We start from the raw sequence: 26295 nt of genomic DNA, 5'->3' as shown, positions 1-26295 counted from the left end.
GCATCTGCACACAGAACAGAGATCTGATTTAGTGATCAGACATCGCTAAATAAGTCCGGTTTCAATTCACCTTTTTTGACCTTATTTTTTCATTGTGTTTCACAGGAAGCTAAAGGTGATTTTAGTAGGTAAGCACAAAACTTGTTTCTATCTCTTTCTTTTTTTTTATCTGTAAGATATCTTGTTAAACAAACAAAGTCTCTTCAAACTGTTTTCTCTAAGTATTGAATGTGTGATCTCAGATGCTATAGAAATGTAAAGTTTTACTCTTAAATTTGTCCCCAGCATAAACCCATACTGCAGTAGGGATGACTTAAAATACAAGAAGTTTGGACAAACCTAACTATTCAAATAAAATGTCATGAATAGGTTTCAGAAGGTCCCAATAATGCAGTCTGGAACACAAGGGCTAGAGAACAAACCTGGACTTTAGTAACAAAAAGAAAAAGTTGACAGGGCAGCAACAAAATGCTGAGACTAAAACTGACGACGTGCACATGGTGAACAGGCAGAAAAGGAAACAGGCAGGTAACAGCAATTATGACAGTCTGATGAGTGACAATAATCCAAGAGTATAAAGGCTAGGAGGAGGGATTACAAGTGAAGACAGCCGAGATTAATGAGCATGGGGAGCAGGTGAGAGAGGGCAGGTATGACTGAGGGAAAAAGGATGGACTCTGGGAAACTAAACAAACCAAGCACAAGGAATCTTAAAAATAAAAGAACAAGGAAACATGGAAAAACAAGAACAAGATAGCAAAACTAATAAAACAAAACAGCACAACCTCAAAACCATATCCTGACTAAAAACCTTTGAATGGTGCTGTATATTAATTAAAACAAAGTACATATACAGACAGAGATTATAATAGTGATGTATCTGCACATGTGCTCCCTCGAACGCTGATGTGCATCATTCTCTTTGTTTCATCCCTTTCTACTCATTTCTTGCCAGCCTAGTTCACCTCTGTTCACCCATTTCCACCTTTACTGCCCTTTTATGTTTGCATTTTCCAAAAACGATAGACAAAAATATGCAAAACTAATTTGAATAAGTTTACAACGAACAGATTTTTTTAATAAAGAATGACAAAATTAGAAGAAACTGGGAAGATATTTGCTGGTCCGGTTAAAAATGACATGTCACCTTTTAAATTTAAATTAGATTGACACAATGATTCAGGAAAGTTACATTCATGAACATATTTCATTTGATGAACATCCCTAAAGTGGTACCTCTTGTTGGCCTAACTGTATATCATCTCTCATTCTTTTGTTGTTGGATGCATAACCGAGTACAGCAGCCGTCACCTCTGACCTCATTTCCTTCTGTGAAAGGAGTAAATAAGCACAACATCCTGTGGATAGATGGAATGTGACATTGGAGACATTCCTTTCATGTCCTTCCCCATTATTTTACCCCTTTCTCTCTCTCTCTCTCACACACACACACACAAATACACACACACATTTACACATTACATCATACATTACAGCAGGGCTTAATTTGTAAACGGATCGACGCTGGAATGAAAAATTTGAATAAAGTAGATGCGATTTCAAGGTTCAAGGTTGTTTATTGTCATTTCACCACATGTGGTACATAAGGTGGAATGAAATTGTGTAATCAAGGTCCCAGTTACACCCAAAAATAGCAAAAATATAAGTATAAAAAGAAACATTATACGAGGATCTAAGATATACACTAAACAATAATAATGTAATATAATACGGTATATTTAACAACAGCCTGAACATGAGTCTGTTGTGAACAGATGGGTATGATTACAGTAGTCTCTCGCTACTTTGCGTTTCGTTTTCCGCAAACTCGCTCTATCGTGGTTTTTCAAAGTAAGATCAGACATGACGCAATTAGCTGATTGATGGATGAGCCATGGATTGTTGATTTAAAATAAATTATTTTAAATGCTTTAGCACCTGTGTGCAGTCGACAAGTGCAGGGGGAAGCTCCCTCCTGCATTTCTCCTTCGTGCTGCATCGGCTTTGTGAAGGGTTAACCCTTTGCTGTCCAGCTGCACCAATCGACTTTTGTCTTCCAACTTAAAATTCAAAGTATGTCACATTGTAAAATCCTCATAATCACAAAATATAAAAGTGAAAAGTTATTTTTAATTATTTTAGAACTTCTATGTTCAGTTGTTTCAGTGTCATGGATCATTTCTGCTTCATGCTGCAGAGCTACGTGAAGAGTTAACCCTTGGATGTCCTGCTGCGCTTCTCTTCTCTATAATTTAAATTTAATTACTGTAATTTAAATAAACAATCCATGGATTGTTTATTTAAAATATTATAGTACAGGTATTTAAATTTAAATTGTTTATTTAAGTAGGGAGATTGGGAGTAATAGGTGATGAGTGCGTGTGATTGCAGTCTGGCACCTCATGACAAAGTTTACTGAACTTGAACTTGAACTTGGACTACTGTATTCCTACTTTGCGGTTTTTCACTTATCACGGTTTTTCCATTTAAGGATATTGGGGGCCGGATGGATATTACCCAAGGGCCATTTTTGGCCCTAAGACAATATGTTGCCCACATCTGCCTTAGACCCTTCTTTTGGGGACATACAGTGGTTTATCATTCTCAATTAAATTTCTGCTATTAAATTGACTTCACTGTCTGTCAGTGCTGCCTTTATTAAAATATACTCTCAATTATTATCCAAATACAGTATTTCTAAAATATTAATAATAAACTGTTTGTTTTTATGCAAATAGATTTTTTCCAACAAAAAATTCTGAATTGTCTTTTCTTCTGTTTCGTATAGTAATATAAGGTCAATGCTAATAGATTCAGTGGGTCATAAAGATATCTTTGTGTGTTCATTGCATTCTCTTGTCAGTGTCATGTATACAGTACTGTAGTAATGCACAAAACCATACACACCTGATAAATAGCCACACAACTGGATATTAACCTAAGCAGACACACAGCTGTTTTCACACATCCAAGAACAGACGAGCAGGGCGGATGGGATTGTTTCCAGGGCCTTAGCTCATAGGTTGTCATGTTCCCAGGGCTTTTCCCAATCTTCTGGGGCCTTTGTGGAGGCTAGAGAGGGGCTAGGGGGGATTAGAGTAAGGCATTACAAACTACTGCCACTGAAGGCCTGAAAACTGAATCCAGGACCAGGTCTCTTTAACTCTTTGCATGGCTCAGAGTCTCATTTACTCTATTTTTTTTTTTTTACTAATCTTTAACAGCACCATGCCTGTTCATTTTCATCTCCCTTCATCTTTATTTGTCTTTTGATTTTGTGTCTGCTTTTCTGTTGCTCTTTTCCCCCACTGCAGCTGTTCAAAGACAGACCACACCCAGTCCTTAAAATAGAGTGTGCTCAGGCCATCAGCACTTATTCTTTTTTTTTTTTTTTTCTCCTCTGAACGCAGTTCTTCTCCCATTTTTCCTAAATTTATTCTCAAAGCATTCTGAAGACATATGTTTCTTTTTTTCAGCGCTTATTGAAATCTGTTAGGCTTTGTGTATGAAACTCATCGGTCTTAAAGCAGCGATAGACAATTCGTGTTGACAATTTTCTTTTCATTTTCCAGTGAGGATGCAACCAGGTCTGATTTAAAAAGGCTGCCTGCTTTGCCCACCCAGGCTTTAAAGGAGCACCCATCTCTGGCCTACTGGTGAGAGACTTCAGTTGTCCTTTGTGCAGGCTCGCCTGTAGCCCGTCTTCATAATAACATTGTTTTGTTGTTTTCCTGACAGTGAAGACAGGGTCATAGAGCATTACAAGAAGCTCAATGGGCAGTCTAGAGGGCAGGCTATTGTAAAGTAAGTGTGACTGTGTCTCTAGTTATTTTTCTCTCATCTGTAGGCTTTTTCTTTCTTGTAGCTCTTAAATGTGTGCTTTTTCCTCTCCTTACAGTTACATGAGTATTGCAGAGTCTCTGCCCACATATGGAGTGCATTACTATGCTGTAAAGGTAATGTTTTACTACTCTGCCTTTGCTTTTCTCTCACACATGCATACATTTTTGTTCGCTCTGAACTTGAAAGCAGACTTGAAGGAATTTTGTTTTGTTTTGTAGGACAAACAGGGGATCCCATGGTGGCTGGGTCTGAGCTATAAAGGCATCTTTCAGTATGACTACCAGGACAAAGTAAAACCCAGGAAGGTGAGTTGATGCTCAATTACATTTGTCTTCTAAACAAGACAAACACTTCCCAGCACAGGTTTCAGTTCCTGTTTGATACTTTTTAAACAGTTCCAAGAAACACTTAACAGTGTCTGTAATGCTATTGAGTCTTTGTAAAAGTATGATTTCTAAAAATATTTTCTTTACTGACGCAACTTTTACTCAGTTCTTTTCAGTTTATTTATCCCCCCTCAAGATTAGTATGTGCATGGATAATGTGTTGCTTCAAAAGCATTCATTCAGTATAGTATGATTTTCTCTATCTGTTTTTGTGTCCCCTGTTGTCTAGTTTTCCATTCAGTTAGTCAGAATGTTTTGTTGGTGAAGAGTACTAACATTGTTTTACGATTACAACTGTCAAAAGACTTTCAGTACTGGAATGTTATATCCTGCCCTAAATTTATTTCTGCCTTTGTGAAGAAGCTTTCCTCCCAGTGTGTATCTGGATGAATAGACTCCCAGTCTTGTGTCACCTCTGACTCACAATATTCTTTGGCAGCTTGATCTGTTTTCAGTCAGCCTTGTATTGCAGGGTGTTAATGGTGCTAACAGCGTTCCTGCATACCTACAGACCACCAGGACTTACTCACACCAAGGCTTATTCTGTCTCTTGTAAACTCAGTCACTACACTAATAAATGCACATACACACTGGAAGCGGACTGAACATTGAACTCACCATCCTGATGAACACTTCCTGACTGCTAAAGGCTTTCCTGTTTGCCACTAACATGTTTTGTTAATGTGCATACATCTTGATTTGTGCATTTTAGCCTAAATTACCCTCACCACTAAACCCCCATCTTTGTCTCATTAAAATTCTCTAAATTTTGTGGTGGTTATTAACTTGTTATATCCAAATTGCAGATGCTATGCCACCAGAGCATTTCAAAACAATATATGGGTTGGTCACAAGCACAGTGTTTTTTGTCGTTTACATACAATACATTTAAGTTGACGGTAAAAGATAACCTAAACACCACACAACCAGATTGGAAGATTAATTGAAAGAGCTATTACCATTCCTATATGTATGAATTATTAAGTGTTCAACTTCCATAGCAACTATCAGACTGAGTCACTGGTCTTTTAAGTTCAGTACTGACGCACACTATCACGAGCAGAGAAAAATGAAAGACTCGGCCTCTTTATGGAGCAAGTCTAATTGTGGACTTAAGCTTGGCTAAAAAGAGTTGCATGAACCTCATCAGAATCACAAGTTCAGCTTACTCAAGCAGGGGTCGACATAAGCGGTTTCTGTTTGTCTCAGACAACCAGATCTCACCTTGAGGTTGTCCGGTGGACAACCAAATGAAATAGACACAATTAAAGTTCTTCATTGCCGCGATGGATTCCCATCATTTTGAACATCTGTAAAAATGAAAGGGGGAAAATTGTCTGTTTTCTTGCAGTCTTTAAAAAGCCATCCAATCTAATAATGATACAGGGATTAAACTGATGCTGCTTTCAACAAATAAAAACACAGAGCCACTGATACATGGCGGGTGTGTGCAGTGTTCCTAACTCAGTCAGACTGCAGGTGAGAGCACCAATCAGTGCTTCCTGTACTAATTTCCAAGGAGGACACCCCACTAGCCTAACTGAAGGTAATGTAATAACTTATTAAATGTCTACGTAGTAAACCTGTGTTCGCACATGACCAATTCACTGCAGCCAGGGGAGATACCAGAACTGAGACAACATTACCTCCACCCTCTGCTTTCACACTGCGCCCCCAACCTCCCCGGGACTTTGTATCTAAAATCTAATTTTGTATAAAATGTTAATGTGTTTGGAGCGTCGTCATCATACAGACGTGCAACATGCGTGCATAACTAAACTCCGGGTCTGAGAGAGAGAGAGAGAGCACGCTGTCGTGGAAGCATGCTCAGCCTGAGTGTCTCTCACAATTAGAGAGGAGGCTGTGTCTGCTGCTTTAGTTCTTATAATTAAACAATATTAACACTAACAAATTAATTTGTATATGTCCCAGATTGTACCAAGTATGTTTCTCTGTGAGAGAGTCAGTTTCAGCTTTGTGTAGTTTATCATAAAAAGCTGCAAAATTAAGTTCTACACTCTATTTTTTTTTTTCATTCATTCAACCTTTATTTAGACAGGTTAATTTAAGCAATAAGTTGTTGTGGCTGAGCCTTAAATTCACTGTGAGTGCTTCTCTGGCAAAGTCTGATGGCAAGAAGAGGAAGAGGAGGAGAATGAGGAAGTTCCATTCCTGTAGTTCCTGAGAGTTTGCCTCAGTAGCTTGGACATTCCAAGCAGTCCTCAAGATGGCTGACTGAGAAAACTGTCATATAGTAAACTGTGTATATACAGTAGTGCAATGCACTTATTAAATTACAGTTTTCTTTAGTGTTTTTTGTCTTCTTTATTGTAAAGGTTGAAGACAACCCAGAATTTTGGTGAACAAGCAGATTCTGTTAAGAAAAAAATTCTTATGTACTTGTGTTCTTATAATACTACCCCTGCTCAAGTGAACACAGTAAAGATGAATGGCAGAGAAAATAGAGTGGAGAGTGTTTCCATTCTAGAGCTGAATTCTGGAAACAAGGAACATCACTGGAATAGATTCACTTGTGATTTTTGTAATAAGTGTTATCACTGTTAGATCAACAGGAAGTCTAGATTTGGTGAATATTCCATTAGCCGCCCAGTTCAGTACCAGTAACCACTGACTCAGTGATCCTCCCTGGTATTCTAAATACTCTGACTCAGAGAGGTTGAGTCAGAACACCAATTGTCAAAAACTATAGATCACTGAAATATATGAATAATTAACAACACGAGTCTTTTCTTTGTCACATGCTAGATACTCAGGCTAAATTCCATTTTGTGACATTACCCCTACCAACACAACACAACCTTCATCCTTAACCAGAGGTCATAAAGAGTAGCGTTCAAAATGTTTCACATGGTACATCTCTTCAAGAAGTTCACATGACATCTGTTGTAGACAATTCCTTTCTTATGTCAATATGGCATGTAGTACATGTAGTACATGAGTACATGTAGTATCAAGCATGCAACAGACTTCGCATACATCATAAGGTTATTGTTTATGCTTGTTAGGGAAGTGCAACAGTCATATCAAACATGATGCATCAGTACATATCAAATTAGATATATGGTTTTTGTGCCACTGAAATTTTTTTTTTTTTATCAATGAGCATGTTTATGTTAGTGTTTTTTGTTCTTTTTTGTCTACTATTTTAAGAGTCAGTAAACCCTGCTCCTTGACTTGACATAACAAATAGAAATGGGAAACCCTTCCCACTGGCTCGAGCACACAAAATGTAGGGGTAGGGCTAAAAAGGAATGGAAAAGAGTGAAATGTGATGTGATCTGGTTTCACACGGTCTCATATAATAAGTGTACATCGTAAGTGGGGGCAGCTGTTTTTTTTTTAATTTGGAGGCATTTTTACTTGAAGTGATCCTGTTGTTTTTAACCACATTCATTTTCAGACGTTAAAATAAGTCTCCCTCTGCTTACCACATGCCACATGCAGACTCTTCTACAATGCACACACGCTGGGGTTTACTAGGGAATACCACACTGTTCTAATGCCTCATTAGTGTCTTGTAATTCCTTTAGGCATAGATTATAGAGTTTGGATGTTTACTGACTTCCTTACCAACTGATTTGGACTAAGCTGTCGGCACTGTTGGAGAGCCAGAAGGTTTTCTGTAAATATGACCAAAAAAATTATTCATTGTCATCTCACATGCATTTCTTCTTATTGTAAACCTATCTGTAGCTCGGAGACTATTTGTGGGCTTATTTTTGCACACAAGAACCCCACCCTTAGATGAAACAATTGTCTTGAAGCCCCAGGTTCAAATTCAGGAGGAAAAAAAAGCCTAGCGTCTGTTGTACTGACCTATTCTATTTAAACCTTCTATTCTTCTTGTAATCTCCAGGGAGTCAGCTACAGGCATTTGCACTCTATCAGATTTAACCGTATTTGTGATAGATGTGTGTTTGGTTGTGCAGACATTAATACGAGATAGACGGGTCTGTGCACATGAGCACTCTGCTCAGTGATGAATAACGACCAGTCACTTCCTTTGGTTGTGTGTGTTTGTGCCATTGTGTGTGAGTATTTTACAGCCAAAAAGGAAAGGGGAGCTATGTGTGCACACATTTATATACCACCTCTAATAACAGAACCACCCAGGAGTTTCTCAAAAAAAAAAAAGAAAGAACTTCATTTTTTTTATCAGTTATTCAAGCTACAATCAATCTTTTAGAAGAATTAGAATTTTTAAATAATACAGTAGGCTTATGTAAGTTTGAAATGTCTCAAATTATAACAAAATGTACTTTTTTTTTTACTTTAGGGTGGCAACATTTTGCCTAAATAATGCAACAGCTAATAGACTGTTTGCACATGTAGCTTATCTTGGAGCATCAAAGACGACAGTAACATTTGCAGCAACTCTGCCTAGTTGATGGCCAGGACAGCCTTTGTGGTCTTTTGCCAGAAAACTGTTTTGAATCTCCAATCTTATCTCCACAGCTTTGGACCATAAGTAACCAACGCACCCACACACGCTCAAACAGTCACTTAGAAATTGCCCTGCCTGCTATATTTAGCACCATGCTACATTAGCACTTCACACGCCATTGGACGTTTATGCTACAGCAACAGTTATGATAAGGCAGCTGACTTTTGTCCCTCGTGCTGCACAAACATGCAAATACTGACTTTACAGATGCAGACCATGCTGTGCATTAAAATAGCCCACCTTTTACTTTCTGACTAACAAGACTTAGCTTTTGTGAATGTTTCTGAACAGGAAAGTTTGATTAACAAAGAAAAAAAAAAAAACTTCACTCGCACTTTACCAGCCCACACACACATACACTTCACCAACCCGTTACACACACACCTCCCAACTGCAGCCTGGAGCACAACACGCAATCCCTGAGGGAGGGAGGAGGGGTCACGAGGTGGGGATAAACTCCCTCTCTCTTCAAAACCCTCCCAGCAAAGCGCCAGGAGAAGAGGAAACTTAACTTTACACACTTTCTCTGCACGACACATCCACATGACTCCAGATGGTGAACACCTACCACCTCCAACTTTTCTGTTGTCTTTACACCGGGGAGGGCTGAACATGCACACCGGCTGTGCAGGACGTCTTGAAGAGAACTTTCTTGTCCAGCTGGCTGAGGCTTTACTTTGTAGAAAAGCTGATGGTTCGTGAAGGAGACGGAAGAGAGAGAGAGAGAAAAGCCAAGCTTTCTTCCGCTCACGCTGTCTTGCTCCAGTGTGAGGTCATTCAGTCCTGGGACTTATTGTGAAAAGACTGCTGTGTCTGGACCTGATCATAGACCTCCAGATTAGGTCTCGTCTTTCTGTCCATAACAAAAACATTTTTATCGGCGTTTCTTTTTCTCCCTGGTCTTCTGTTTTCTTTGCATATTCTTGTCAAACAAATTGAAGCATTCAGCAAAAAGATCAGGTTTTGTGGATTTAACGAGAAGCACTTTTTGTTTTTTTTTTCCTTTGAGCCGTCCTGAAGACCGTCTGTTTCTCTTAAATTTCAGGTGTTTCAATGGCGTCAGCTGGAGAACCTCTACTTCAGAGAGAAGAAGTTTTCAGTGGAAGTTCATGACCCCAGAAGGTAAATTTACATCACAAACTCAGACTAATAACTCAAAAAAGAACATTGGATGTTTCAACACGAATCGTTAGACTAATTGTTGCATCGTACCATTTTTCTCATAGTTCTCAGGTATCAAGTATTTATATAACTTAATCTTACGTTAGTGAAAGTGTTTTGTTCATTTATGAATAACTTACAGTAGCTTTTACTGTAAATTCACATTTTGCCTAAAGGGAATATTTCTAAAGTTGTGTGCAGAGCAGGAAAAGAGAACTTCCTATTTACTTTGGTTAAGGGTATAAAATGAGTCTTGTCAGCCTGGCATGCTATTGGGGATGTAACTTAGATTTATAGTCACTGCATTTATAAATATGTGCTCTCAGTCGCATACATATTCACACACACAAAGTAAACCCAAGACAGATTACTGCAAAAGGATAGATGGCTGAGTGATAGCCATTTTGCTGAGGAAGTGACCTCTCTTGTGTTTATTTAACATGGCTATATATTTGGAGTGTTATTCTACAGACACTAAGGGAGGGAATGGGAGAAAAAGAGACAGACAGGGTGAAACAGGGAGCAGTGGTGTTTTCTTTAAAGGAAGCTGTCATTAGCGGGAACTGCTCTGCTGCTCCACTACACATGGCTGTTTAAAAAGGATGAGTAAACAACTCAGAACATTTTGTGTAGCTCTAAAAAAAAAAGCATCTTCATCATCATCATTTGTGCTTCTCAGTGCCATCAGGAGACCTTTTGTATTCAGTGTATATAAGGAGGCCTTGTGTCCGCTCCTACTGTAGGGCGTCGGTAACAAGAAGGACATTTGGCCACAGTGGTATAGCTGTGCACACCTGGTACGCCTGTCCTGCACTCATCAAGTCCATCTGGGCCATGGCTATTAGCCAACATCAGTTCTACCTGGACCGCAAGCAGAGCAAGGTCAGTCTTTCTCACAAAAAAATATTGTCATGCAGCTGGTTTGGGTAACAAAGAACAAGGAATATACACTATTTAAACCAATTACCGTAGTCAGCTTTAAAAGGTTTGACAGTCTCTCTTTTTTTTAATCCTCAGTCAAAGATCCATGCAGCGAGGAGTTTGAGTGAGATTGCTATAGACCTCACAGAAACAGGAACTCTGAAGACATCCAAACTGGCCAACATGGGCAGCAAGGGCAAGATTATCAGTGGCAGCAGTGGAAGTCTACTCTCCTCAGGTCAGTGTGAGTGTATGTGGAAGAAACTAAAACCATGAGGCAAAAAGTCTACCAAACTTTGAAGGAAAAAGATAATATGGGAATGTCTGTGTGTTGGCATGGTGGAGTTTTGGACAGACAGAAACAGCTGCTGCAGGAAAGAGACTACTCATTCTCTGCTGAATGTTCTCCCACACATAATGTACACATACAGAACACCCCTCCCACCCTCCATGTCGCACAGATTCATCCTCCAGAGGCCCCCGTCCTCCTCTAAATTGATTGGATGAGGGAATGAAAGGGCAGCTGTGGGTGTACAGATTTCACCATAGCCTTTAAGACAATGCTTATCAGAGTTGAACAAGTACTGAATGTGACGGGAAGATTTGTATATGAACCAAAATTAGAAATGAAAGGGCAATGCTGCTTTGGGCCCAGACTGACATTTAAATTCTGAGAAGAAAGACAAGTGTAGTAAAATGACCAGTTACTGCTTCAATGTTACATCACAGGCATGGTAAAAAGAATGTATCAAAACAAAACAAAATCATCTGATCTTTACTTGTTCTAAAAAAAATTAGACGAATAAAAACTTCAATGGAACAAAAAAATGTGACATTCTACACCATGTCATTATTTATTTATACAAAAGCTCGATCAAAATGCAAAATAATGTTGAGGAGAAATAAAGCCAGCTTTACTGCTTCAGTGGGATTTAAGATATCTGCCAAGCTTGACAGGAGTATATGTCCTGCATGTTTACCGGAACTTCAAAGTAAAACATTTATGCAAACGATCAAGCACGGTAGTGGAGATATGATGATATGGATTTATTTTACAGCCATAAGGCCTGGGCACCTTACAGTTTTTTTTAATCCATTGATGTGGTAGAACCTTAATAAAGCAAAACTGAAGCAATGATATAAAGAAGAGTGAGTCTAAATTCCTTCACACCTGAAAACAATTGAGAACACAATAATTTCAAGTTACTGCTTGTAAAAGTATCAAAGTAACAAAGTAAAGTCAGGTCCTCTGGATGGATTCTTCTTGTTGAAACGTTTCGTCTTTTATCCAAAAGACTTCATCAAAATGATGTCAAAATGACAAAGTCTTTTGGATAAAAGATGAAACGTTTCAACAAGAAGAATCCATCCAGAGGACCTGACTTTACTTTGTTTACACGTTTCTACCTGGATTATTGAGCATGCGTCAGGATGACTTGTTAAAGTAGTTGTGCAGCTACATTTTTGTTTATTTGTTGATAAATAAGAGTTGTTGGAAGAAAAAGATAAGTTATTATGATTAAGAGTGTGGTGAGGATGAAATAGTTTTTATGTTCTGCAACAGGGTGTGCTTTTTATGAATATAAATGGCATCTTTTGGACGACGCAAACATTTATAAATATTGGACGATGTCTACTATAACTACTGAGTGGCTGTTTTAGTTATATTAGGCTTTTACTGAATCACTTACAACAAAGAACTCTGTTGAATTTCAAGACAAGTGTAATCAGTGTATTTAAACATCATATTTAAAAAGAAAAAAAAAATGTTGACTAAAGTTCTGCACAGAATAATCTCAGTTTATTTCCTGTTTTATATCAGACTGCATTCGTCTTATCCTTCTTCATCCTGTTTTTTGTTTCACTTTTCTCTGCTTCATGGTCAGTTGATTTTCACTGTTAACTGCAGCGTAAACCTAATAAACTTTTACAAGTAGAGATTCTTCTTGACTGCTGGGCTGAGACGGTAAGGTTTTGCTTGTTTTACTTTTCCTTAAAACCTGGAAAGCAGGTGTTGCTTAAATGTGGCTGCTATCGAAGAGTACACGCCAAACAGAAGTGTTTGTAGCCTTTTCAGCTACCCACGGTTCATTATCAGAATCTTTGAACTTCCATGTGGCGCATCTTGCAACACTAAGGCGCTGTTGTTGGTTTCTTTGTGACTAAACATTTTCAGCTGTGGTTACTTTAGAATTATTTAAAAGTTCAATTACACAGTGAACCACAATGAGAAAGTAACAGAAAGAAACAGTCTATGTGTTTGTGTGTGTGTTTTTGGGGGGGGTGTTCAACAAAGCACATTGCAAACAAGACTGGCAGCATCTCAGGGCCTTGGAAATGTGCGTCACAGACTTTGTCCTAAACTGCCCTTTTCTCCAAACACTCACATGCCATAACAAACACGGCTCTAAAGCTCAGTTTCCTTATCAAAATGTTCCGTTCATTTCATGTAAACATCCTGTAAGACCAGCAGGTGCACACGCAGTTTCTACCCCCCTGAATCTGCCTCACAAGTTTGCTCCAGACTCATTTACGTTATGTGTTGTCTACACCCTGCAGGCTCTCAGGAGTCGGACAGCTCCCAAACTGCTAAGAAGGACATGTTGGCAGCTTTGAGGGCCAGGCAAGAAGCTCTGGAGGAAACTCTGAAGCAGAGACTAGAGGAACTCAAGAGCATCTGTATTAGAGAGGCGGTATGAGATGACTTCCACATCGCTCGCGAATACTTGAAATGCTTCCTAGCATAATTGTTCTAACTTTAAGGCCCTGTGTTCTCTCATATTTTCCAGGAACTAACAGGAAAGCTTCCTAAAGAATATCCTCTGGATCCAGGGGAAGAGCCACCCACAGTGAGGCGGAAGATTGGTACTGCTTTCAAACTGGATGAGCAAAAAATTCTTCCTAAAGGAGAGGTAAAAGCTCAACTCCTACTTTCAAATCTCCTCTTATTCAAACAAAAACATAAAAGTGTAGTATTCACAATAAATACATTAAAAACTGCAGTTCTTAGTCACTTTATCATTAAGGCAACTAATGATCACACAAATAAACTTTAGTTACTAAACTGAGAACATTAAAATATTGCAGTCTGAGACATCTTGCCCTAAAAGAAGCTTTACTTTTTTCTTACGTCTTGCTGCCTTTTGGTGCCCCGGCAAGATTTTCCAGCAGATCTCAGCTTCTAAATTTAGTCTGGCAGCGTTTTCACCACAGGAAGTGGTGATAGTAGGATTGTACATGCTCATGAATGTGTGTGAGTATGTGTGTATTACTGAGGTTGTATGCTTTGAAAAGAATCCAGACACACAAAATCACAAAAACAGCTTTGCTTGCAGAAAGATGTTTCTTAATTTATGCTGAGCACCTTAAACTGCACACAGAAACAGAATTTGCTCGTTCAGCGGTGCGCAGCCTGTTAGTGAAAGAGATTCCTCTGCACTAAGGTAGACTAATATTAGGTCAACTCAAGGGAATACATCATCGTTCTGTCTCGGTGGAGTCCATTGAATTCTTGTGTTTGTTCTCAGATGTGAGGACTAATTACATTCTAGTTGAAAATAGTTTGTCATAGGTCATCATCATTTTTTTGTCTTTAAACACATTCATGAGTTAGTGCTTTTTTTTTTTTTTTTACGGAGCTATTTTTGCATTCTACCTTTATGTTTTACTTGGGTCAACCTGCTCTGTGCCACAAATCTGGAGCTGTAGTGTAGGAGAGGATGGATTGATGTTGGAGCTTTAATCTGTGGGGACCCAGTTTCCAAATAGAGACTGTCTGGTTTTGAGAAAGCGCACAGCCACAACACAGATAAATGAGTTCCGCTGCATGTTTTGTCTGGCAACTCTTTCTTTCCTTGTGTGTCTTACCGAATGGGAGACACGGAAGAGTTAGTATAAGTCCGAGTCTGCATACTAGCACGTGTTGTTCTTGGATTGTTCATTGATCTCTGTTGCTACAACTGAAATGATCCAGTGACTTCTGGATGTTCTAGTTTTACTCAAGGTCTGTGCTCATATTTGTGTGCATTCACCAGGAAGAGGAGTTGGAGCGTTTAGAGCGGGAGTTTGCCATTCAGTCACAGATCACAGAGGCAGCCAGGCGTCTTGCCAGTGATCCTCACGTGAGCAGCAAGAAGCTGAAGAAACAAAGAAAGACTTCTTATCTAAATGCACTGAAGAAGCTCCAGGAAATTGAGAACTCCATCAACGAGTATCGTGTCCGCTCTGGCAAGAAGCCAACGCAGAGGGCATCGCTTATCATTGAAGGTACAATGTTTACTAAAGCTATTTTTGTATCTGATAATTGTATATGAGCTGGAATTTTTACCACTGACACCGTTGTTCTAAGCTGCACCTTAGTTACTTTAGATAAAAAACTATATTTATGAGATATGTAATTGAATCTCTATTCTTGTTTATGTTTTTCATTCGTAGAAGCCAATATTTGTTCTGAAGACAGCTCATTATCTGATGCACTTGTCCTAGATGATGGTAAATCTGTTGTTTTTTTTATTGTTTTTTTTTACATTTTTCCTTATGGCTATGCTTTCTTAGCTACTGATAATTGTTTTATTCAGTGTGAACCACCTTTTCTGACTTTGTTCAATAATTGCTCCTTTTCAGATGATCCTCAAGTTACAGGTACACCAACGTTCTCTCCTGTAGCATCGCCTCATAAAGGTCTCCCTCCACGGCCACCGTCTCATAGCCGGCCTCCTCCTCCTCAGTCGCTGGACGGCCTGCGACACATGCACTACACACGCTCTGACTATGACAAGTCTCCCATCAAACCCAAAATGTGGAGCGAATCATCACTGGATGAGCCCTACGAAAAAGTAAAGAAACGCTCATCTCACTCCAGGTTTGTGGACTCCACAAATGTTCATTTCCACTTGAGTTGTACATCAAAGCTATGAAAAAGTTGTCTCATTTTACTGATATGAAACATAATAACCCCGTGTGCTAAAAGACAGTAACCTTTTTTACACGTATATAATTCTGTTTAGTCACAGGCGTTTTCCAAGTTCTGGCAGTGCCGAAGCAGGAGTTACTAACTCTCTTCAGAGCAGCCCTAACAAGAACATGCCTCAGTGGAACTCTCAGTCCAGTATGCCGTCGACACCAGACCTGAGAACCAGAACTCCACACTATGTACATTCCACCAGGTCAGCCACTGATTATCCAAACAGCCTGAACTACTCACTCTAAAGATAAATCACAGAGAAGTGAACAGTTTATAAATCAAAATTAAAGGTTTCTCTTTCCCCCCCCTTATTCTACAGATCAGTTGACATCAGTCCCACACGTCTGCACAGTCTCTCTCAGCACTTTAGGAACCGCAGCTCCAGCCTTGAGTCCCAGGGCAAACTGCTGGCGTCTGATTCAGATGCACACCCGCACACCCTGGGTAGTCCGGACTTCTTCCTTGGTCCAGGCCGAGGCTCCAATGGCTCTGACCCTCTGGATGACTGTTCATCCTGCACCAGCCAAAGTAGCTCAGAACAATACTGCCCCTCCAGTGGACCCCCTGGCAGTAATCCAAACTACTCTACTCTGGGAGAAGACTCACCCTCTAAAGCAAGACAGCGGCAGAGGCAAAGGCACAGGTGAGTGCAGGGCCAGTTAGCAATATCTTTTCAATTGATTTGAAATAAGTAGCATCAAACACAGAAACATTAACGTGAGTCTGACACCGCCTTTATGTGTATTTCTTCTACAGGTCTGCAGGTAACTTAGGTTCCTCTAATTCTGGCTCTATGCCAAACCTGGCAGCTAAAAACGGCTCTGTTGGAGGCTCAAGTGGAGGTGGGATGGGAGGGGGGCACCAAGGCGTCTACCTCCACAGCCAGAGCCAGCCCTCCTCCCAGTACCGCATCAAGGAGTACCCTCTGTACGTAGAAGGCAGCACCAACGCTGTGGTGGTGCGCAGTCTGGAGAGCGACCAGGAGGGTCACTACAGCGTCAAGGCTCAGTTCAAGACCTCCAGCTCTTACACGGCCGGGGGGCTGTACAAAGAGGCCTGGGGCGGAGAGGAGGGAGGCGAGGGAAGCGGCCGGCTCACGCCATCACGATCGCAGATCGTACGGACTCCATCGTTAGGGAGGGAGGGTGGCGGTGGAGGAGGGGGGAGGGCAGCAGTGTCTGAAGAGCTGCGGTGTTGGTACCAGAGGTCTTCAGGGAGTCTGAGGGAAAGGAATCACTCAAATTCAGGATCCACATCTTCTGAGTCTGGGTCACAGCAAGGAACTTTGGGACATGGTCGAGGGAGTAGAGTAGGGACACTCGCCAAGGGTTCACCAGGTAAAATCACAATTCTTCTCTCTAAAATGTGTATCGCATGAGTACATCAGCTGATTGTAAATACAGCCAATGTTTACTTAATTAGTTTCGTTGTAGTCATGTAATAACATGTGCTTAAAGAAAAAGCATGTTTAAGTTCCATAAACTAACCACTTCATGAGAGTAGATCTGTGAACAGAGTAAAACTTTATGTCACATGTCAAGTTCAAACTCACAATCATCACAAGAGACTGAAATGTGGCAAATTGCACCAACAAGGTTTGCTCAACTGAGATTTTCTCGTCACTTCACCCCTAAGGCAAAGAGTTTTTGTCACGCTGAGACAGAACTTGTAACCCTGCCTGCGAGAATTTATAACTGAAATTATTTTGCCCTTTGCCTCTTTTCTTGCCTTTGTTTTCTTTGACTGACTCATTTCTCCCTTCAGCTGCATCCCCTCACAACCAGAGGAGTCAGACCCCCTCCAGCGAGCACCCAGCCACACCCACACCCCCCTGCAGCCCACAGCACATCCTCAACTGGAAGAGCGGGTAAGAAACGTGCACAGAGCAACAGAGGAAGGTAATATAAGGCTTCCTCTTTGCCTCTCGGCTTCTCGCTTTGCTGATTGGTTCAAACCTCGGTCAACGCACTCATAAGCTTTTATCGTCTGTTCTGATTGTGTCCACTGACGTGTGTCATCACTAAACTCATCCTCCGTGTCTGCCGTTCTTTTCCAAACTAGGATTCAATTGTTTTGATGTTTCCAGTTTGTGTTCTGAATGTTTTACTCATATCTCTTTTCTATTTTTCGTCTCCCACAATCACTTGTTGATCTTTTTCTTCTGAACAAATGTCATCACCCACTATTTGGCATTTCTCTCCTGTTTGTCTTTCTGTCTTTACTAACCCTCTTTCCTTCTGTGTGTGTCCTCTCTCTTGCTTTAGAGGCACAGGAGACAGCTTTTCTTCTGAGGACATCTGTCAGTCTCCCCCTCAGCCCAGCTCTGATGCATAGAGGTACCGCCAGTGGTCTCAGACTCCTGTTGGTCTAAATTTACACTGTAGTGATGTTGGCAAAACGCAGCAGCAGCGTAACAACATTTAGGAAGAAGAAAATGTGATAAAAACTTGTAGTATCCTAGTAATCAAAGTAGGTACATATAAATCTGTCCATACACAACAGCTGGATGAACAGGAAGTGATTGGTAAAGAGTAGGTTTATGTAGGGAGGACTGATAATGGGAACGGTTCCCTTTTGTTTCTTGCTCTGGTGGTGGAGGTTCTGTGTGTATCATTCTGTGGCTGTTACTGTGTCTGATCTTTGCATGTGCTCAGCTGTGTTCTGGCTGTGATGCTTCACTGTAGTTTACTCCTCGCAGGATGAACTAATAGAAAAACTTCACAATCCACTCTTATGCAACATAACGGCTCAGCAGCATTTAGACATTTTATTTTGAAAGTTTTAGAAGTTAAACGCTACGATAATCAGTGACACCGTTTTGTCTTCTTTTGCAGGTCTTTTAGTGATAGCTGTTTTCTCAGCAGCCCTCTTTGTTCGGAGCTGGCAGATGTGCAGTGGTACGGAAAAGACAAGGCCCAACCTGGGACACTGGTCTGAGACCTTCCTGCAGGGCCTAGAACCATTCCTTTGTCCTCTTCTATGGCCTCTCCTCTGTTCATTAAACCCATCAGCAACCAATAACCTCATCCTTAATGTCCCACAAACCCCCTGACTCGACCAAACAAGAGTCTGTCTCCTTAAATCTCTCCCCTTCTTTGTTACGGCCCGTCTATCACTGCTCAGCCGGACAGGGACACGTTGGCAGGGTTTTGATAAGGGCTTGTTTCACAGGACAGACTGAGAAGTGCCACCCCATCTCTTTCCCTGCAGCGCGGCAGTCCTTTCTTTCCACACCTTCTGGAGCACACAAGCAATGGGCCAGAGGATCAAGAGCAAGGAAAGACAGAGCACAGAACATCGCAAATGCTTTTCACATTCAACAAACCCAACATCGACTTGTTCCATATTGGATCCTGTTATCCCTCCGGTCCTCTGCCCCCCAGTCAGAGGATACACACTGGATTTGAGCCACCAGTTAAAAGTCAGTTTCAGGCCTAAATGAACTGTGTTGCATTTCATTATCTCCATTCCCATTGTTTCTGTTTTCTTAATTTCCTAATTTATATTTATAAAAAGAGAAGATTTCAGATTTAACACTGTTTAATCCACCTCCCAACACAGCTGCTGGACCAACTGGTCACGTCACGGTTCTTGGGCAGGTGCCTCAGCAGAGACGTGGCCATTGGTCAGCAAAATGTGAGTGAACCCCAGTGACAATATCAGGATGCTTTCTGGGACAGTATCTGACATACACATGAGGACGATAGCAATAAAGACCACCGTATAAGACTATGAGCTGGTGTTAATCAACAGAGTGAAATTGAAACGGACATTTTTTTAGGTTCCCAGCACTGGGATGGTTGAAGTGAAGGATCTTTAGAACATCATTGGAAGAATCTTTGGAGATTAGGCTTGTAGGTTTTATTTTGGGTGGCTTCATCATGTCAACCTTGAAAAATAACTTTGTCCAAATCTGTTTGTCTGGCCACATGATTTATCAGTTATTGGTCTACAGATACAACGACGAGAGAGAGTTCTCATTTTTATTTTTATCTCTTACCAGTGAAACACAACTGTTAACGTAGGTGGTGCACCTTGCAGATTCATGTTGAAGCTGCTCAGTGATGAAATGTCACAGTTTTGTCTGAGAGGCTTGTCCTCCGCTCACAGCTCCAGACTGGTTCTTGCCTCGCTGAGTGTCTGTCGGCCCCTTTACAGCGTCTCTTGAGCAAAACTGGGGCGTTGCAACTGAACCTAAATGATTAGTTCCAAACATCTTGGTGCTTTGCATATGTACTGTAATTCACCACTGAACCTACTGCAGTCATACATACTCCTAATCATGACTGTCTAAAAGCCATTTTTGAAAGCAGCAACCAGGAGACAACGTTGTCTTCATTTGCCATCAAGTCAAATCAAGTTCATTCAAGCATCTTTTCATATGAAAGCACAACGTTTAGTGTATTCGTGGGCTGGACCTGCAGTTACTGTGTTCCTGTACTGTGCTCATTGTAGTTGTTAATATAACTGGGTTTTTCTTTAGGTCATGGTCAGGTTGACATGAGGAAAAGTCTTGATATATAAATCTTTAAATCTAGAAATCATTTTTCAGACATCCCAATCAAAAATCCAGAACATGGTTTGAAAAGCACACCTAGGTTTTGTAAAAAGTAGTTTTTCTTTTCTTTGATTTACTCGACCATTTTTTAAATCTGTTTCTAAAAACAATTGAGGGTTTATTGTTGCACAAATTTGTAATTATTCTAGGAATTAGAAACATAAATTCTAAATTTCTGACAGAGGATTTTAAGCCTGATTAGGACTGGATAAAGAGGGAATAATACAAATGTCATCCTGTCCTCCATTAATTGCTGTGGTTTCCTTAAAGGTTAAATAGCTTTTACATGTGGAAGCTTTGGTTGCATGTTTGATTCATCCTAACTTCATTAGTTTTGATAAGCTCTTATGCAAGACTGGAACCAGCAATCACTGGGTTCTATCTGATAGGATTTTCTCATGTCTTCATTCAGGTTTCAGTGTTTTTGTGCACAGTTCATGTGCTGTAGACACAATCCCATGCACGCCCTGCAAACCTGACAAACGACCCAAAGACAGCACAACGTCCAACTCTTTCTTGCTGAAATCAGTTCCCTTTGCTCCAAAGTGTTGTTCTGCCTCCTGATTTTCTAATCTCTAACCTTTGAGCCCGTTGTGAACAAGTGATTTTCTTCTGTGGTCCTACGCAGCACTTTCCCCGCTCCATACTGATGAGGTTTATTTGTAATACTCCAGGAGAAAGGAGGTGTTTTATCAGTCTTTTCCTGTATGTACGGAGGGTAACTCATTGTTTTAACAATGTTACATTTTTATATGGACCAGTATTGTTTGTTTTTTTTTCTTTTAGTTCCAACATCCAAAAGAACCCGTTCCAGGTGCTACTAAACAACCAGTTACTGCATCACTATGTAGGATCTAGACATTTCTTCATTCTATAGGTTCAGCATCAGATGCGGAAAAAGGAAGCGTCTTTTAAGAGTCACTTCCTCAAACAGACAATAGAGCATGTAACTTGATTTTATCAGTTCTCTTCAGCTGTAACTAAACATTAAATGCGTTGTAGAAAGAAAAAAAAAGTGGGATTGATTAAAAAAAATCTGAATTCCACAGTTAATTTATTCTTTTTTTTTTTTCTATTAAGAATTTGTATAGTAACTACATTTTGCAGAACTGTGTTGTTGGAAATTAATGACTTTTCAAGATGAGAAGCCGTGCCGGTTGTTGAGAGTAAGAAATAAATTATTGATGAATGTTCTCAAGATGCCTTGGTCTGTCTTATTCTTCTTTGTTCTCACTTCTTAAGGAGCTGGGGGGGGGGGGGGGGGGGGGTGTTAAAACTCTTATTCATTCAGTTCATAGTGTCAGACTTATCAAAAAGGAATCCCAACATGCGCTTGGCGCTTCCACTCCTCCAGACGCACTCACTCTCGTGTCATCACATCTCGGCCTCAGTGGAAGTCGAAGGATTTCCTTTGGAGTTAAAGGAACGAACAATCCAAACAAAACCAGTGACTCAGCAGATCACCAGGTTCAAACCAACTGCTGAACCTATGTTTGAGCTTGCGTTCCCTCACTCAACAGCTAATGTTCCTTTCTTGTGGTAACACTAGCGGCATTTGTGGAAATTTGGCCAAATGGAGTGTTTGTGTATCTGAAAGTGGCGATGATGAAGTTTACAACAGCAGGAGTGATTCTATGGTTTTTATTATCATAGTGTCTGAGAGGACACTGGTCCTCATCCAGCTTTGGTTTGCTCTAGAGCTCTGCATCCATTTATGAATTAATATCATGTTCCTCTTTGTTCTCGATGTGTTCCCATAGCAGCTCTCCCAACAGCTGGAAGCTGTTAGCCAGACATGCCGTGAGAACGTAGTTGCACTCTGAGATTTTTTTTTTCACTTGTACAAGTCTGTTAGCGCCTGTTGGTGTGTATGTCTGTGTTTGAAACACAGCTACATGACCTTGTTTTATTATTGCCAAAAGGTGAATATTTTTGCTTATGTGTTGGAGTCTGTTAGCAAAATACCTCATGGACTACAGGACAGATTCTAATGAAACTTTCAGAAACTAATCATTGGATGTACATCTACAACTGATAAACATTAGGAGTCATTCAAATTCAAGACCACCACCACAGCTGATCAACAGTAGCCAACACAAGACGGGTTATAACTCGGTCAGTTTTACTTACAGTGAGCTGAAGTTTGATGTAGAAGCTGAGAGTCATTTACAACAAATAGTCTGAGGATGAGATCTCAGATCGCACAAGACTGATGCATAACATCTGTTAGGTGTGTGCCTCAGGGTTGTTAAACACCTTGTGTTTTTTATATGTTAAATGTCGAAGAAGTTTAAATGTAAATATTTAGAAAAGTTAGCTTGATATGTCATTAACTCAATTTAAATCAATGGAAATATTCATGAAAGATTTGAACAGAGCTAAATTTCTGTTTAATTTACACTCAGTGACATTTAGATCACATATAGCCTTTATTCTGTACTCACCAGGTCATAGGTCCTCAGTAAGTTAGTGGGAAGTCCAGTTCTGCTCAGTGGGACTGGACCAGCAAGCAGAACTGGACTACATCATGAACAACCTTTGACAGTGCTGCCCTCTAGCGGCCAATAAAAGAAACACCCAAGAAAATGAAAACAAAAGCAAACAAACATGCAGAAACATTTTCATGATTTTTTTTTTTTTTTTTTAATCTGCACTGTCAAGGCTTTCTAATCTTTAACATTAGTTATAAGCTTGTAAACTTTATTTACAAAATTAGGCTTTTTAAATTATTACAGTCTTCAGTTTTGTTTTGTTTTTGGTGTGTAATCAGTTCTTGCCTTGGCTTCAAATTTGTTGCATTTTGGGTATTTGTGATTGTTCTTGAGAGAAAGTCATGCAGAGACTCCCATGTGATGACGATAAGATTTCATCCATGTTACACCAGGAATTGCTCAAACTGTCCTCAGAGCGTTCGTCAACATTAGTCATTTGGTTTTCAGGAAAGTTCTGAGGAGTTTTCATGCAATTCACAATTCACTTCCTGTTCCAGCAGAAGCCCATTAGTGTCCTCAGGATCCTGTCAAAAATACATTAAAAGCATTTAAATCCAATTGTTATCATCTAAACGCTCATCTGTTTCCCCCCTCTGAAATCAAGTTTTATTATTTATTGACTAAAATGACCCATGATTAATTGTAAAAATAATATTTTATAAATAAAAGTTCTTCTGACAAACTAAGTTGCTCCTTTTATTATAAATAAATAAAGCACACTGCGTCAGTAGATCAATCTAATCAGTGTGTTAATATTCAGGATGCTTCTGCGTCTGCAGGAGATAAAACAACTTTAAACTACAAGGACACAATTAGTCTGAATTGCTTTGAGATGATGAATGAAAGAAAAACAGAAAATCAAAGTTCTGTTTAAAAAAATTGTTTTTAGTGTTTGAACATATATTTGTATTTTGATGCGTTATTGAACCACTGGTACCACTTTACAATAAAGCTTTCCTTATAGATGGCTATAAATATTTTATAAATATGTTATTAATTCCTCTATAAACACTTTCTAAATCATTAATAATTGTTTATTATGCCCAAATAGTGAGCGAAATCTGTTCAACTATATATTTCATCTGGAGTTGTTATATTAAATGTTTCAGACTAAGTTACTACATTGGAAGCACAATAAGCATTTGTAAATCTCAATTTTTTAGGATATAATATTAGTTGTAGATACTTACAATGTAGCGATAAAGTTCAATATTATATGCTAAAGAAATAGGTTTACAAATGTTTATTGTGCTTACAAGGTAGTAACTTAGTCTGAAATGTTTACTAGAACAACTCTAGATGAAATATATAGATAAACAGATTTGTCTCACTATTTGGCAAGAAACTGCTCAGTCTTGTCTCTGTCACCCTTAATTAATGCATAATAAGCAATTATTAATGATTTATAAAGTGTTTATAGAGGAATTAATAACATATCTATAAAATATTTATAGCCACCTATAAGGGGAGCCTTATTGTAAAGTGGTACCAAACCATTTGAAGATATGAGTATTTAAATACCCTTGTTTTATCTATAAAACTGTATTTTTACAAAAACATAGCAATAGCTTGTTTAACTAAGATTTTTGCTTTTTTTTCCCACCAACAGGCCCCGTCACCCTGTGCATTGTATGCGTACCTGTGAGACGTGACAGTAGGCCTGGATCTGGGGAGAACTGTAGCGGCGCAAACCCCTCCATGACAGGAACAGTATGTAGACTGAACCCAGGAGACACAGGGTGGTGAACAGTATGGAACTGACGTTGGCCACATGTGAACCCGCCCTCTGACCAGATGAAGACAGGGAGAGGAAGGAGAAGAAGAAGTGACAGTACGTCATCACATATAACGGAAAACGTTGTTTACGTGATAAATAAAATGGCTTCTGGCGGCAGAGAGTTACCTGCTTGTTAGAGCTGAGTGCTGCAGGTGACACTGATACAAGACTGTTGGCCAGCAGAGCAGAAAACCCAACCAGCAGGCCGAAAACATTCAGGCTCATCAGAGAGATGATCTGTTGGTTGGTGACACGGATGTTAGACGAGCAGATGAGCAGAAAAGGTTGTGTCAGAATGGACTGGTTACCTTTAATCTACTAGCTTTTCTCTGCACCTCTACTGCCAAACACCCAGCAGCCACATACTGTAACACCAGTTAGGACTCTGATTAGCTTCCTCGCTGTAAAACTAGAAAACTCACAGTGTGTCTGAAGGAGACTCACAAATAAGCTGGACCATACTGGAGTCATCATGGAGACAGAACAGTCATACCTCACACATGCGTGGCTCACTGTGGTGAGCGTGCATGCCAGCGCATTGAAGATTTGAACCACCTGCAAAGACAAACCAGAAGAGAACCTTACAGATGTTTAAAAGAATCGAAGTGAATGAAAATGAAAGCAGCGCTCACCCCGATCACTAAAAGTCTCGTGTTCACCACAGACCCAAACCAGCGGTGGATCCTGGCGTTGTTCAGCTCCCCGTTATTGGAGTCCTGGGCTGTGGGGTGTGAGGGACGAGTCTCCTTAAAAAACACTTGGTACAGCCCCTCCTGAAACATGTTCTGCCTCATCTGTTGTGGACAAAAACATGTTCAGTGGCTCGAAAATGACAAGCTAAGATGAGTTGTAAAAGAAATAACTCAAACGCACACTTGGAATCTGAAATGTAAACAGTTTGTTTCTCACCTTTCCTGGATGTCGTGATTAGTTCATCCACAGGCCTTCATGCCAAATAAAAATCTAAAATAAACAAAATCAGGAATGGAAGACATGTGACGGTTTATACCATCGCTTTCCTAACTCCTCAGCGTGGTGAAGACCGGTAGATCTGCAGGGTCAAAGTTCACTTGAGTTGGACAGTAATGAGTGGGTAAAGTTCAGAGTGAAGGAGGAGGTTCAGGATGACTGGTCGTGAGTCAGACACTTATCAGTCTGCAGGGAGGAGTTACTGAAGATCACTGCTTACTTTTTTAGGATTTTAATACCTGCATCACAGTGTATTTAGCCAAAGCTAATTCGCAACATCCGTCCCTAGATGGACCTTAAACAGTTGGTTAAATGAAAATGTAAGATCAACAGTAAAAAAAAATGCTATTGTGAGCCTCATAATTAGGTGTAGAGTTCTAGTTATGTCTATAAAGATAAAATGTGTGCACCCAAGTTCACAAATCATAGCACAATTTATTTATGAGTTAAATATGATGCTCAAACTTCCATCCATCCATTATCTTTACCCGCTTCTTCCATTTTGGGTCACGGGGGTCGCCGGTGCCCATATCCAGCAGTCACTGTGTGACAGGCAGGGTACACCCTGGACAGGTCTCCAGTCCATCACAGGGACACATAGAGACAAACGAGACAAACAACCATTCACTCTCTCACTCTCACCTAGGGACAATTTAGAGTTACCAGTCAGCCCAACATGCATGTTTTTGGTCTGTGGGAGGAAACTGGAGAACCCGGAGAAAACCCACGCATGCACGGAGAGAACATGCAAACTCCACTC

General features: G+C 40.1%; 2 protein-coding genes across 2 annotated transcripts in view; one reads left to right on the top strand and one right to left on the bottom strand.

Moving 5' to 3' along the window:
• Positions 1–17610, top strand: part of frmd4a (FERM domain containing 4A) — a 56929-nt gene extending 39319 nt beyond the window's left edge. The window contains exons 7-23 of the mRNA XM_037683479.1: positions 106–128; positions 3573–3656; positions 3739–3804; positions 3899–3956; positions 4062–4148; positions 9740–9816; positions 10596–10737; positions 10873–11014; positions 13336–13469; positions 13566–13688; positions 14811–15042; positions 15211–15267; positions 15400–15637; positions 15783–15941; positions 16059–16382; positions 16496–17076; positions 17504–17610. Of these exons, the coding sequence (XP_037539407.1) occupies positions 106–128; positions 3573–3656; positions 3739–3804; positions 3899–3956; positions 4062–4148; positions 9740–9816; positions 10596–10737; positions 10873–11014; positions 13336–13469; positions 13566–13688; positions 14811–15042; positions 15211–15267; positions 15400–15637; positions 15783–15941; positions 16059–16382; positions 16496–17076; positions 17504–17610 (2634 nt within the window). The remainder of the gene's footprint in view (positions 1–105; positions 129–3572; positions 3657–3738; positions 3805–3898; positions 3957–4061; positions 4149–9739; positions 9817–10595; positions 10738–10872; positions 11015–13335; positions 13470–13565; positions 13689–14810; positions 15043–15210; positions 15268–15399; positions 15638–15782; positions 15942–16058; positions 16383–16495; positions 17077–17503) is intronic.
• A 5339-nt stretch (positions 17611–22949) lies between these two features.
• On the bottom strand, positions 22950–25615 carry si:dkey-30c15.13 (uncharacterized protein LOC558731 homolog). Its single transcript, XM_037683480.1, has 7 exons — positions 25476–25615; positions 25199–25360; positions 25011–25121; positions 24875–24931; positions 24693–24803; positions 24429–24575; positions 22950–23313 (listed from the first exon to the last, which is right to left on the bottom strand). Exons 2-7 carry the CDS (start codon positions 25358–25360, stop codon positions 23233–23235), a joined length of 669 nt encoding a protein of 222 aa, XP_037539408.1. The 5' UTR covers positions 25476–25615; the 3' UTR covers positions 22950–23232.
• Between the last annotated feature and the right edge of the window lie 680 nt (positions 25616–26295).

This window comes from Nematolebias whitei, chromosome 10 (genome assembly GCF_014905685.2).
Source record: "Nematolebias whitei isolate Nwh7 chromosome 10, NemWhi1, whole genome shotgun sequence".
In the NCBI taxonomy this organism is placed as follows: domain Eukaryota; kingdom Metazoa; phylum Chordata; class Actinopteri; order Cyprinodontiformes; family Rivulidae; genus Nematolebias; species Nematolebias whitei.
Note: the sequence above shows the minus strand (reverse complement) of the source record. Positions and strands in the feature narration are given on the sequence as shown.

Excerpts from the sequence above, each read along its gene's own strand:
- si:dkey-30c15.13 (XM_037683480.1), bottom strand. The coding sequence starts at position 25,360 with ATGAGGCAGAACATGTTTCAGGAGGGGCTGTACCAAGTGTTTTTTAAG. Across the intron at positions 25,122-25,198 it reads CGAGACTTTTAGTGATCGGG|GTGGTTCAAATCTTCAATGC; the intron begins GTGAGCGCTGCT and ends TTGTCTTTGCAG. Across the intron at positions 24,804-24,874 it reads GAAAAGCTAGTAGATTAAAG|ATCATCTCTCTGATGAGCCT; the intron begins GTAACCAGTCCA and ends ACCAACCAACAG.